General features: G+C 51.1%; 1 protein-coding gene across 1 annotated transcript; it reads right to left on the bottom strand.

Annotated features, from left to right (window-relative positions):
* Window positions 1–458: 458 nt before the first annotated feature.
* Mymk (myomaker, myoblast fusion factor) lies at window positions 459–10,839 on the bottom strand. The gene is made up of 5 exons (XM_051184957.1): window positions 10,546–10,839; window positions 5,992–6,106; window positions 3,759–3,907; window positions 1,069–1,185; window positions 459–661 (listed from the first exon to the last, which is right to left on the bottom strand). The coding sequence occupies exons 1-5, from the start codon at window positions 10,678–10,680 to the stop codon at window positions 512–514; spliced, it is 666 nt and encodes a 221-aa protein (XP_051040914.1). The 5' UTR covers window positions 10,681–10,839; the 3' UTR covers window positions 459–511.
* Between the last annotated feature and the right edge of the window lie 3,744 nt (window positions 10,840–14,583).

The following is a 14,583-nucleotide window of genomic DNA, read 5'->3' on the forward strand; positions in this document are numbered from 1 at the left end:
GGGCTAATGACAAGTGGCCAATCAGGAGTTTACTCTGAATGGTTTGATCTAAGACCTGGCTAAAGGGATGGGGCCCAGACAGGGCCATGCAAACTTGGGTCCAGACCAAAGCTGGTTTCACAGGCTCCAGCTTCACAAATGGGGTGGGTGGGGGACTTTCAGAGCCTGGGCCATGGGCAATATCAGTTTTCTAGAGAAAGCAGGCAACCCAGGCAGGCAGGACTTGGGGATGAGATAATCCCTGTTGTGTATGCCGCTTAGCTGCGATTTGTGGCCAGTACCCACTGGCCCAGAGCTCTGCCAGGCACACCTATGGTTACGAGGTCTTGGAGGAGAACATGGAGTTAGTGGTCCTTAAGCAGCATTTAGCAGAGTGTAGCCGGTCTGCTTGTCTCTTGGGGCACAGAAGAGACCATTTCTCATTGACACACACGGAAAGCATAGAAAGAATCGTGGGAGAGATGGTGGGGCAGCCAGACACGAAGGCAGAGTCCTAGAACAGGGGCTGTGGTCAAACACAAGCACAGCAGAGGGTGGAGAAGGTCAGCTTGGCGGGGGGCCCTGCATTCCCAGCCTTCTTGTTGACCTTGGGCAGCAGCAGGACGAAGGACATGGCCAGAGCACAGTGGTAGAAGCTGTGGACGTAGGTGTAATCCCACTCCTGTGGAGGACAGTGAGTCAGTCTGGGGCCTCAGCCCCTTCCCTGAACTAAGCCCTGCTAGCCATCTGGTGCCTCTGCCAGCCATTTCACCCTGAGAATGTGCCAGAAAGCCCCTCTGCCTCATTCTCTTCCCTGTCCCCTGGGTTCTGGGCATCAGCCCCTGGTCTCTTCCAGCATACCCAAACTTCCTGAAGCCAGGGCCTAATTTGGTTCCCTGTGACTTTCAGGTTCATGCAGGCTGTGATGCTGGTACATTGGGGATGGAAAGTACTAACTTCAAACCCCCACCACAACAGAATGTGTGACTTGGAGCCTCCCTGTGAAAACCACCTGCTAGCTCTCTGTTAAGCTGAGCCATTTTCCAGAGGGCTCTGGAGAGCTCCATCTCATCCCAACAGGACCAGTACCTCAAAGAAGAAGCGAAGCATCAGGGCCAGTGCCCCAAAACAGAGGCCAGGGCCTATCTGCTGAGTATAGATGCTCTTGTCTGGGTACAGACCCTTCTTCTCCTTCATCTTCTTCAGCTGAGGGGTGCAAGGTGAGAACGTTAAGGTTTTTGGGGGTGCATCACAGGGAACGTTTCCTTCCTGAGTTGTCTGGGCAAGGTCCCACTGCCACCTCCTCCGGTCTTCAGGTAGTAGTGCCTATCCCATTCCTCTGCGTGCCTGAGCAGCTCTGGTCAGTTTTGCAAGGACTGCCCCCCACCCCAAGCAGAACTGTGACAGGGCTGGGAGTCTCTCCGCCAATTTTCCCTGGGTTCCCACTGCCCTTGCTGCCTCTTCGGGAAGTGGCAAGGCCACTGGTGTACTCCTACCTCCTAGCTAGAGGTCATTGCCATGGAGACTGTTACCCATGAGCCCTGTGTGCCTCTCCAGGTGGTTTGTGTGGTAGTCTGTGGGACTTCAGTGGCATATAGTGACCCTTTTCTGTTAACCCTGACGTCTCAGGCCATGATGCCTTTCATGAGGGTCTGGTGTGTGTTCAAGCTTGGTAAGATGAGGTATTACACAGAAGAGACGGGATACCTGTGGTTCCTCAGTGGGATGCAGACCCTTGCAGCCCAAAGGTATTTTAGACTCAGGATGGTTCAGGTTTCACTGGGGTAGACCCTTATACATGTCAGGTGCATGCTGTGGTTAGTGGACAGCAGCCTTGACTGCATGAACACACTGGATAGACAAAGGCCATCAACAGCTGGTTAGAACTGGCTTTACCACCAAGTGAGTGGTGACGGTGCTGTTTCCAGTCTTCTTAAACTTGCCATTATTAACAGGGGTTGAGGACTCAGTGAATGGTGTCAGTGCTGTGGGTACAGCTAATTAGCCTGGGTGCAGGTGATAGTGGCCTGGAAAGCCCTGGTGTGGTCAATCTCACAATTGTAACACTGGGGCCCCAAAGAGGGGACAGATATCCAAGGTCACCCACAGGCCTCCCTTGTCCTGGGAAGCCCTACTTTCCATTGAATTCAGCTTCTGCTCTCCAAGTGTAGTTCCTATACTTCTCCCAAAAGGGTGAGACATGAAAAGGAATGCTCTCCCCATTCCAAGAAGCAAGCCCAAACCACCTGCATATGTAGTGTTCTAGATGGGATCTGTGCCCCAGAGGTGGGTGGTGCTGCAGCCTCTCTCACTCCTGTTCCCACCAGACACCCGGAAGCCTGGAATTTAGTGGGGGACACTAGCACAGGTATGCTATCTGTTTATTATTTTATTTTAACTTATTTAATTAAAAGTCAGTCAGAATGGGCATGCTGAGTTTTAATCCCAGCACCCAGGAGGCAAAGGCAGGCAGATGTCAGTGAGTTGGAGGTCAGCTAGAAATACAAAGTGAAACCCTATCTTAAAAAAAAAAATGGAGTCAGATCCAGACCCAGCCAAGGGCCCATGATGGGCAGGACAAGGAAGCAGTGTCAAAAGGAGTCTTTGTGTTTATGAATTCCAGCTTGTTAACTAACTATGCAGAACCCCAGCACCTCTGCCACAAGCAGGCTCTGGCCTTCAGGGTCAGCCAAGGCCAGCTTTACCCAAATTACAGTGAGATAAAAGCTCCTCATTGCCTCCTGAAAAGCCAAGTCCAGCAGCCACTGCCCACTGGGGCTGCAGGTTTGGCTGCTGACCTTTGTGTACCTTAACTAAAAAGTAGAGTAAGCCTGAGTTCCTCAGAGCCTGCATGAGCAGGAGGCAGCTTGGAAGCTTCCTGCCTGCTTTTACCTGTCCCCACTTTGCTGCAGACAGATAGGATGGATCAGAGCCCCCTGAAGCACTGCCTGCCCTGTTCTGCACTGCTGAGGTTCTACTTAGGGGAACCCCAAGGTCCAAAGTGGTGCTGCATGAAAAATGCATGGGAGTGGTGTGAACTTGGGGCCCGGGTTGCCACCTGCTTGGTCTGAAGCCTGCTGGCCTCCCAGGTCCATGTTTTGGGTCTGACTGCTCTCAGTGGTGCCCAGAAGACATCCCTGGTCTATCCTGCCTTCAGGACTCTTGTTCATGTTGGCTAGCTTAGGTGGACTCCAGGCCTTGCTGCCAGGAGGGCCTTGGGATTGTAGAGGGCAGAGTAAGTGCCAGACACCAGGTCCTCCTCCAGTCCTACTGAAAACTCTGCTTCACCTTCGCCTCAAACCTTCCTTCTTCATGAGAGTCATATCTAAAGCTTGCTTCCTTCAGGCAGGCTTTCCAGATTAACCTAGCTGCTCTCCAAATGGGCGTTGTAAGCAGCCGTTGTCTCTCAGAATGATAACAGTTGATGAAAACAATGACAATGATGGTCATGATGGTGAGTGGTCTCCCCATCTCTGGGTTCATTAAAAGCCATGTATGTGCCTATGCTTAGAAGCATCCTCTATGTGTATTTGAACACAGAGCAGAGAAAAGGAGCTTTGGCTTTACCCAGGACCAGTAATGACTAATTACTGATGAGCCAGCAGGGAATAGGGTTTAAGCATGAGTCATCATTTCTAGGGATTCTAGGGGTTTAGGCTCAATTCTCATGTTAGTTTGCTTGCATGTAAGGGTAGGAAGTATGGGACCCATATAGGAGAGACCAGGGGAGAACTGCAGGTTCCCTGGGTCCTGTCAGCTGAGGCCCCCACAGTACTCACCCACTTCACAGCAATGATGAGGACGGCTGTACCTATGGGGCCCGAGTAGACCCCATAACCCCAGCGGTCATGGAAAGTCCGAACAGCGATGGTAAGGACACCGAACATCGTGAAGGTTGACCTCTGGGGTTCATCAAAGTCGGCCAGGGCTGGAGAGAGACGCAGGAGTGGTGAGCTGCCTCCCTCCCTTGGCTGTGCCTCCACCCTGGGAACCCCATTGGATGTCCCTTCAGTCCATAGGACCCAAGGGGTCTGAATTTTATTTGGAGGAAACAGGGGTGCTGCTTCCCTGGATCAGGGTGGAATTAAACAGTAGACTGATCAGTAATTCCTACAAATCCTGGGATGAAAAGTATTAAGACTAGAGACACATGAGTGAGTGAGTGGTGGATAGGGCTGAGTTTCAGGAGGGACCCTCGGGTAACATGGTCCACCTGTGACAGCATCCCTGAGAAACAAGGTTGAGTTTGTTTGGTTTTTCCCTGTTCTTTTCTTTATTTCCTTTCCTTTCCCCTTCCCTTCCCTTTCCTCTCTCTCTCTCTCTCTCTCTCTCTCTCTCTCTCTCTCTCTCCCTCTCCCTCTCCCTCTCCCTCTCCCTCTCCCTCTCCCTCCCTCCCTCTCTCTCTCTCTCTGCCTGCTTTCTTTCTCCCTTCAAACCTTCTGTGGTAATTTGAAAGAAAATGGTCTCCATAGTCTCACAGGGAGTGGTACTATTAGGAGGTGTGGCCTTTTTGGAGTAGGTGTGGTCTTGTTGGAGGAAGTATGTCACTGTGTATAGGCTTTGAGGTCTCAGAAGCTCAAGCCAGGCATACTGTGCCTCATTTTTTTCCTACTGAGAGATGTAGGACTCTCAGTTCCTTCTCCAGCACCATGTCTACTAACATGTCCCCAGTGTTCCTGCTGTGATGATAATGGATTAAACCTCTGAAACTATAAGTCAGCCCCAATGAAATGTTTTCCTTTATAAGAGTTGTTGTGATCATGGTATCTCTTCACAGCCATAGAAATCCCAACTAAGACACCTTCCTTCTGAAAGACTTAAACTAGCAAAGAAATGAAATGAAGCCCAAATAATTGGAATGTCGGGCAGAATTTGCTAACCACTGGCCCTAAGATAGCAGGATATCAAGAATTCACACTGCCCCTCCTTTCAGTGAGTCAGCAGGTAGTAAATAGGTTCCTTAAGAAACAAAGAGATAGCTGCAACTTCGATTTGTCCAGACAAGATTAATTAGCATACCCTGAGGCCCTAAGGTCTGCTGACCCTAACAGCAAGACAATCTGGCCTCAAAGGGTCACACACTCAACGGACTAAGGGTCACAGCCCCTCCCTAAGCTTATGCGTTTTGCCTTTAAAAAAGGCCTGTGCCTGGAGAATGACACTTCTCTCTAGCCTGTGTGCTGAGGGCCCGTTTATGCAAACGTTTCCTGTTTATTAAAGCCTCTTGCTTGTGTGTTGCATCAACTGGACTGGCCATTGAGTTCTTGGGGGTACCGACCGAAACTGGGAGACTCTTCATTCTGAGGGTCTTACACTTCCTTCTTTCTTCTTAATTTTATCTATTTACCTTTTATGTTTGAGCTCTCTGCATGTATGCCTGCAGGCCACAAGAGAGTATCAGATCCCATTATAGATGGGTATGAGCTACCATGTCAGTGCTGGGAATTGAACTCAGGACCTCTGAAAGAGCAGCTGGTGTTCTTAACCTCTGAGCCATCTTTCTAACCTCCTCTCTCCCTCTCTCCCTTCCTCCTTCCCTTTCTCTTCTTTTCTTTCTTCCAATTTTCACAGTGCTGGAGATGGAACCAAGGGATGGAACCTTGCTCGTTAGGCCAGTACTCTCCCACTGAGCCTAACCCCAGATCCAAGGTGAGGATTTTGAGACCTAAAGATGACCCATAAGAGCAAATGCTCCCTTGAGCCTAGAGGATGTTCTCAGAGGCGAAGTCCCTGAACTGAGGGCAGTGATGGTCTCTGCAGGGTTGCACCTTTGCCCTTTCCTTTGTGTGTCTTTGCTTTGTAAATGTCACAAGGGCTCATTACAAGAATCACCTAAGGTGTGAAAAGTAAGAGTATAGGCATCTAAGCATCTAAGAAATGAGCATGTTTCTTTCAGAAGATTAAGCCACTGGCTCTGCAAATCAGAGAGAAGGGAGAGGATCTCAGACATAGACTGGGTGCTGGCTGGTGTTGAGGAATGGCTCCCACCCACTGGCAGAGATAGCCACTCACCCATCAGTGAGACCCACATGCTCAGGGCCGTTCCATAGATGCTGAAGTACTCCAGGATGTCACGGCGCATGAAGCACAGCACAGACAAGCCAGGCCCATCACAGGCATGGGAGAACTGCAGGGAAACCACATGGGATCAACAGGCATCAGTGGTGGGTGAGGATTGGTCCCTGGGCACAGGCCCCTCACTAGCCTCCAGACCTTGATGCCTTTGTGCATCAGCTTCCCCACATTATCAGGGCACACAGTTGAGTACCCCCGCCCCCCAACTCAGTCTTGTGGAAATTAAACAGGTAAGTCCATCAGGCCTGGAAGTAAGTATCACTTTTAGACTCTCTTACCATTGGCCCAAAGTTGTAGTCACTCAGATAAAGCCTGCTGAGGAGGGGACCCTAAAATATCACCCACACACACAACCTTTGCCCCTGGACTGACTGGAAGTGCACACATGTTCCTGTGTCGATCTTCAGGCGCGAGCCTTTTATCCTGGACCACTGTCTTTTTGAAAAGGAGGAAGACCTTAGACTCCCCCAAGCAGGGCTGACCCTACCACCCTCTTTCCTTCACCTCTCCTCCATACTCTAGCAGGCCTGTTCCTGACATTTGCTTTCAAGCAAAAGGCTCTATATGGAATATTTCCAAGCAGTCAACTTATTTCTTACAGAAAACAACTCTCTCTCCTTTTGCTTCACATTTCATCATTTTAAGTAATATTTAATTACATGACATAATTATTTTGACAAGTGCGACTGGCACAAACAAGCCCAGGAGCCAGCACAATCATCTCTTGGTAAGCCCAGCTCAGCAGGGGGGAGCAGGCAAGCTGGAAAACAGCCCTTGTCTGGAGGCAGCAGGGGCACTACAGGGGGCTGGGGACCCTGGATGATGGATGTGTCAGTCAAACACGTGGGGTCCCGACTTAGAAGCTTAGAGACCTCCTGCTGATCGCAGTTGCATGTGGACTGTCAGTCATAGCCATCATCCAGGGGAAGGGAGGGGGTGTCCAGCTTCTGTGTTGGGTCAGCCCAATCCAGAGCTCTGATGCTGCCTTGAGCTTTGGGTACTACACCTTTTTAAAGGGACACTGTCAAAGAGGCGGTTAACCAACTAGGCTTGAGCTCTGTTTAACCCCCCCCCCCCCCCCCCCGGCGAAGGACAAGCTTCAGGTGGGGCCAGATCAAGGCGGTCAAGCAGAGTAGGAAAGAGACTCAGCTCTGGGGCCCACTCCTGCTCTTCCAACTCCTTACAAAGCCACAAGACTCAACCCCACCTGAGCCCACCATCTGTAACATCTGTGCTCCCTTTTGTTGTATAGGCCTGTGAAGGGGTAAAACTCACTCACTGTGGGATTCTGGGAAACATCTATTATACCTTGCCCCATGAGGAGCAGGAGAACCTCATTAGGCTGGATCCCAGCATAGAGTACTTGCCTGTGTGTGTGGCCAGAGAAGGAGGCTTTACAGCAGGGGATCTAATTGTCCTCAAGCCCTGAAGTTCTTTTGGGCCTGTGTGACTATGAACTTCCCTGGGGTGCCTCCTGCCTAAGGAGGAAAGGGCAAGGCAGCCATGAATACACTCCCTCCCCAGAGGCAGGTGGATTTGACCCAACTGGGGCTGGGCGAGGACATAGCTGGGTATGGCAAGAGCTCCAACCCTGCTGTTAGCTCCGCATATATGGCAGAGGGACACAAGCAAGAGGCTGCTCTTTCAGGGCCTTCTCTGTCCAATGGAGTGAGAGCCCCTATTCAGTGGGGCTTGAGGGGCCCTGGTGATAACTGCATAGCATGGTGTCCCACACTGTGGGAATGATTTTTCTGGGATGTTCTGATTAAAGTTTGCCTTTACAGACCAAACTTCCACCCAACCTGAAACCAAGTTAGTATTGTGCATTTAGAACACTGTGCTCACCATGGTTAGAATTAACTCAAACTCTGAGAAAAATAGGGCAATTAATCAATCTTTGAATTTCTAGTGTAACTGAGTCCTACAGGCTCAGACGTATGCATAAGCTCTGACTGTTCTATAGTCTCTGTTTCTCCTCCGTGACTCTTTTATGCCCCTGACTCACAACAGTATATGTTTATATGAGGTGTGATGACTAGGGCTAAGAACATGTGTTAAAATCAGCAAGGCATTGAAAACAAGTGCTTCATCCCCCCCCTTCCAAAACATGTTGTAAGCAACATGTGGGTATAGGCTGATATTAATATCGGATTGTGGCTTTGTGTGCTTTTGAGTCAATAGGGCCAGAGAAACAGCTGTCTTCCTTGTGAGACTCCTGTAAAAGATTAAGACTCAGATCCCTCATTCATTTTTAGCCTGTTTGCTGTGCTGTTCAGCATATGGAGAGGGTGCTGTTGTCCAAGATTCTTAGATTAGAACCTGCTTTTAGATTAGATGACTATAAGATTAGAACAAGGGAGAGAGGAACTCTTTGGAACAATTCAGGGCCACTCTTGGGTAATTGACACCAAGAGTCATTCTTGTATTCGGCATCAGTACAACATACAACTGGTGGTTGCCATGGAGGGTCCTGGAGGAGCCACGTGGAAGGCAGAACTCTGTGAGGCACAGACTGTGGCTTTGAGGCCAAGGGACATTTGTCATAGGAGACAGCTGGCTCTGCCACTCTGGGTGGGGTGGGGCAGGGTGGGCCTCTAAGGCTGGTACCGAGGCAGCTGCAGGCCAGCCCAGGCAGGGTGACATAACCACGGCCTGTGAGTTGCTGGGTTATATCTAACATGGGCCTTGGGCACAAGAACCTGGCATTTGTCTCTGACCTTGGGGGGGTCTCATTTGGGCTCTCACGTTGGCGGGGTCTCTTGAGGAACAAATGACAGTATGGGAAAGTACTGTGGGTAGATCAGGATCTCAGAGTTGTGATCATGGTGACTTTGGTGGCCCAGTTTCTCTGAGACTCGGTTTCCTCTTCTATCAAGTGCAAATCACTGCCCTAAACTCATGAGTGGGTGACGCTGGGCCCCTTCCCACCATAGTGGCTGCCTGTGGCTTGTTCACTAACCTACTGTCCTCCCCTCCCAAAGTGAACTCAGAGCTCTAGAGCTTCCAGTTCCTTGGAGAAATTCACTGTTACTCATGGGACCATCACAACCAGGAGGTAGACATATGCCAACTCCTCCCTGGCTGTTGTCAGCCTAGCACTGGCGGCTTCTCCCACCACTAGAAAGTCTCTTGGACTTACTCAACATATGGAGCCGCATGTGAGCTCACACGTGTGTTCTGGTGGCCTCACTCACTCAGCTGGCCGAGTACCCTCACATACTCCATGCCCTTGCCTACTGAGACCCTGCTGCCGGAAGAGACACAGGACACTATTTTCCAAAGGCTCGACTCTGCCTTAAGGAGGAGACTACCAGGCTGCTTGCCAACCCTGGGCATTTATCCTACCAATGTGTGGGTCACACAGCATACGGACTACTGAGGATAGGTGTGACGAGAGAAAAACAAAAGTTATGGGGCAGTAAGGAAGGAGTGACCCCTGGTGAGAGGACAGCAGTGAGGGCCGGTGGAGGGGTACTCAGGAGGTCTCAGGGGCATAGTGATAGGGGGTTTTTAAGACAGAGAGAGGCTGGATGGGAAGGTGAATGGACAGGGAGAGATGGCTGGCTAGACAGATAATAGACAGATGATAGATGATGAATAGATACGCGAGAACAAGACAAATGACAAATGAGAAGATGGTAGATGAATCTATAATTAGATAGACAGACAGAAGCAAGTTGTATGGATAGGTAGATAAAGCCAGAGAGACATGGAGGATCAGGAAAAGAAATGAGAGGGAGAAGAGGAGGGTGGACTCCAAGGGGGTGTAATTCTAGAAATCTAAAGAGCTGGGCACGGAAAGAAAGAAGGGGGAGAGAGACGGAGGCAAAGAGCAAATAGACATAGAGCCAGGGAGAGGTACACAGCGGGGGTGAGAAGCACAGGCCTTGACACAAGGCTTCCAGCAAAGCTGGCCCAGTGCCAGACATGCCCCGAAAGACAGAAGAGCCACTCCAGGATGTAACCTGGAGACAGAGGGGAGAGGGAACTCGGGCAGGCAGGCAGACAGACATATAACAGGAAGAGAAAGAAAGGACTAGAGAGAGGCTGGCCCTCCTCAGTGGAGGGAGTTCCGCATTCTGGAGTCAGATCCATCCAGGCCCTCTACCTTCCCTGAATCTAGTGGGTCCATTCCTAGGCCCTGCTCACTCACCCCCTGTCCTCCCCAGCCCAGCAACTCCTGGGACAAAGCTGGTAGGGAGAGGGTGTGGGGAGCATAAAAAGAAGCCACCTGCAAAGGTTGTCCCTAATTAACTGACACGGGCCATCATGGCTTGGCTTCAGTCACATGTGTCAGCCACTGCCCGCCCCCCTCGATTCCTGGCACAGATGGAGAAACTGAGGTTCATAGAGGAAGACAGACTCCAGGAACCTCTTCTTTCCAGTCACTGGGATACTCCCACACATACCTTGTCATGTTTCTCCATCACCCGGCACAGGACAGAAGTGGTGACCCTCCCTATGAGGCCTTCCTCCCATGTTCCCACTTACCGCCACGAAGAACATGGTGAAGAGATAGACCATGGCCTCCATGTAAAACCGCCTCTTGGCAGCGATGCTCACTGTGGGGAGGAAGGCCAGGCTGCTGAGGGTAGGCAGGAGCAGTTTGGCTACAACTGTCCCCATGGACCAGGAGGAAGGCACTGGCTGGGGAGAAGGAGGTGAAGGTCTTTCTGGTCTCCAGGGCAGGAAGAAAAAGCCCACTTTACTTCTTCAGCAGCCTGGTGGCAGCTGTGGCAGCACCCACAAGCAGGGCTTAAATGCTCCAAGCCAGCATGTGTCCAGTGACACATGGAGAAGGCCCAACAGCTGATGTACCATGTGGTATGCACTTGCCTCTGATTCTCTCTCTCTCTCTCCCTCCCCCTCTCTCAATGCAGTCCTATTTCTTGCTTTGGAGGTAATATTCTTCGGGGGGGGGAGTTCCTGAAAATGACCCTTCACTCCACCTTCTTGTTATTTTCCATCCAGGTCTTTGCCGCTGGATGAACATGTCAAGGGTGCTGCTATTTGGGTCACATGTCAAAGGGTTGCAAAAGGTGAGAAAACTTAAAATTTAGCTAAGTCTCTTCAAGGAAAGGTCCAGCAGATAAACTTCACAGTTCACCAGTCACCCGGCCCTTTTTACTAAACGTTCACTGCTTATGTTTCTTACTGTTAACTAGCAGAGGGGACCCTCTCCAATCCAAAACTGTTGTCTGGACTTTAAGCTCCCATTCCTGGTTTTAACAACAGGTCCTTGGCCTGACTTCAGGAAATCACCTTCTCCTGTTGCAAACTGTCTTAGGGGAACTGTCTGGCAGGGACCCTTCAGCCCCCAGCCAAGGAACAACGGGTGTGTGGTCTGAGCTTCTCAGGCCAGCTCTTTCTCCAGTTTATTAGTGATCAGCTTCTATTGCCATTTGTCACTGTGTACAGGGTTTAATTCCATAGGCTGAAGGGCTGTGGCAGGTGCCACACCTGTGTGACCCTCAGTGTTCACTCCCATGGCTCTGTGACAGGACATTCCTTTATTCCCTTTCTGGTAAGCTGTCCCCTGCTTCCTAACAGAGGCAGTCACCATTATCGATTTCTGCCTGGGCCTGACTTCATTCGAACTTAATAGTGGACCACACAGTGTGTGGCGCCTTTTGTTTCGCCTGTACGATGACCCTGAGAACTGCCCATGTTCTTCCACTCCAGTTCCTTTGGTGTAAGTTGGGTCAGAAGGCTATCCCCTACTTCCCTTCCCTTGTTACCTAGACCTTGGGGTGTAGCAGGCTCAAGGATCAACACACCCTTAGTGGCCTCCTCCAGGAGAGGCTGTGGGCTTCCCATCTCCAAAGGCATGGCTCCTCCACCCCTACCCAACTTCCAACTCCCACATCCTTTTCTGGAAGCCCCTTGTCTGACGTCTGAGATCCATTTCTCCTGCTCACAATGAAATACCCATCTTGAGACACCTGGTTCTGTCATTCTTCTGCTTAAGGTGTTTCCAAGGTTCTCTCAATCCCTGGAGGAAGCTTAGGTGCTCAAAGAGATCCCACGCTGTCCATAGCCATACCTAGATGTGTACCCCAGCCTTTGCAGATGCTAGACTCTCCTGTCTCAGATACAGCATCTCCCCCAGCTTCTGCTGAAGGACAGCACTTCCTGTCCCTTGTTCTGGCTAAGGCCTGGTTCACTCCTAGCCTGGAGAGTGTCTCTGTGATGAGAGCTTCTGTGATTGACAGATAATGAGCCAAGGAGTTCCTTCACTCTTCCTCTGCCCCTCCCCCCAACCCCACATCCTTCCTATCCAGGCACTCACCACTTTGATAGAGATGCTGGTGTTGAACTGCTTGGGTCTCATCTGACTGGCTTCCTGCCATAGTCCCTTCAGGCCCAACCTAGTATTTTGTGGGTCTTCAACAAATACCAGAGGGATGAATGGCTGTTAAAAGAATGAATGAAAATCCAGGGAGGTGGGGCTGATTTCAGTCTGGCTTTCTAGGGGCCAGTTCTCTCTCCAAATGGGAAAACCAGTCCCTGCTATGTGAGTGCTGGTGATGGGGGCTGGGGAGGTTCATGGTTGCCCCTGAGCAACTCAGGTGGGGTCTCTCATGACTCTCACTTCTCCCCTCACCGGTTCATAGTTCTAACTCAGCCTCAGCTCCCCACAAGAGTTCAAAGAGGAAGAAGGAATAGACTACATCTCCGGTACTTGGGGAGGTGGCAAGGAGCACATGTCCCGGAGCCACAAACCTCAGAAGGAGGAAAACATTCCACAGCTGTGTGTGTGTGTGTGTGTGTGTGTGCGCGCGCGCACACACACACACACACACGCATGCGTGCACATGTGTGGGTATGTGCATGAGTGTGTGTGTTGTAGCTATGAACTCCAAGCCAGGCTGTAAGCTTCAGGAAGTGGGGGGGGGGGTAGGGAGAAGGAAGTGGAGCTGTACATATGGTATAGCCATTAAAGAGGAAAGGGCTGAGGAGATGTCCCAAAGCAGGGAGACAGGTGGCTGGGCCTGGGGCAGCAGGCGAGCCCCCACATAAGGCTGGACTGTAAGCTGCCCTCTGAGGGGGTGGATATGTGTGGCTCCGTCCCAGCCTGGCTGCCTGGCCACAGACCAGCTGACTCTGGAGAAGGCATACAGTCTTGAACAGGACTGAAAGGACACTTGGGTCTCTCTGAGGCAGGGGAAGGGATTGGCCTGGGGGCTGGGTTGAGACACTGGAGTAGAAAGGATGGGAAGCTGTTTTGGGAGGAGGTGTTTCCCTGGCGACATAGAAAAGGGGTCAAGGGTTCACTTGTGCAGGTTCAAGGCCAACAGATATAGGAGCTAGCTACCTTGGTCCTTCCCATGTTTGAAGACCCCACCTGCCAGCCTCTTACCTGCTCTGTCCTTTAGCCCAACAGACCCTAACAACTGTGTCCCCAAACCATGAGTGACCTTCAGGACACAGCCTGGTTCAGAGTGTGGCTGCTTGCCCATGGCACTGCATGTACACATAGGTCTTGGAAATCATATACATGCAGGGTTTATCCTGGGCTAGCCACATACAGAGAGGTCCTCATGCTGTGCTTCATGGGTCTTTTGGCAGCCAGCAAGTGCAGACCTCTGCCTTTCCCATTTTACAAGGAAAAGACCAAGGCCCAGGGAAGAACTAGGTCTCATTCAAGGTCACCCAGCCATATCAGACTGCCTGGTCTTGCCACTTCTTTTCCTTTCTTATGAGGCTGGAGGGGCCAGAGCTGTTGCCTGCATGTCTTGGTTCATGAGAGGGACCGGTGGACTCTTGGCATGACCTGGCATCAGAGCCCAAGGGCCCCAGGTGGCATCTTTTCTCTGCCCAGCAAGTGGTATGGTCCCAGTGGGACCATGTAAGGATCAGCCTCTAGGCCATAAAGCCTGGGGTGAGGGCTGACCAGTTGGTTCCCCCTTCCCTAGCCCCTCAGCTGAGGGAGTGGCTGGGTTTTATAGAGGCGCTGACATGCATGGAATGCTGAGCTCTCAGCCTTCAGGACAGCTGTCTGTCTGCCCAGCCCAGCAGTGCTGTGCCAGCTGCTGTATTGGCCTCCTCCAAATTTTGAACACCCAGCCCACATTAATGGGTCACCCCAGAGCACAGAGGCCTTGTTCCTGTCTGGGGTCTACTGAAGTTACCTGGAGGAAAAGAATAAGCTTCAAGTCTCTCTGATTCTATCTTTGAGGTCTGTGTCTAGGCAGCCATTTGGGGCTCTGTCTGTGGGCAGCACAGGAATTGCGATTGGCAGCTGTCACCAAGCTTGTGTACCTTAGGGCACCACAACTCCTTAACGTGCTAGAAGGTCATGCAAAAGCTTGCTATTCAAAGCATGGAGACCTTAGCTGTTTTATGTCCCCAAGATTTATGCTGGCAACTGCACAGGGCTGAGGGGCTCAGGGCAGGCCAGCCCTCTAGTAAGAATTGTGTGGTCTGTTCCATACTTTGCTGGGTTCTCATCCTGGGAAGACACTGGCTACCTTCTGGAGCTGGGTGCTGGAGCAACGCTGGATTTCAACTCCAGATTCCTGTTGTTAC

This window comes from Phodopus roborovskii, unplaced genomic scaffold (assembly GCF_943737965.1).
Source record: "Phodopus roborovskii unplaced genomic scaffold, PHOROB, whole genome shotgun sequence".
NCBI lineage: Eukaryota > Metazoa > Chordata > Mammalia > Rodentia > Cricetidae > Phodopus > Phodopus roborovskii.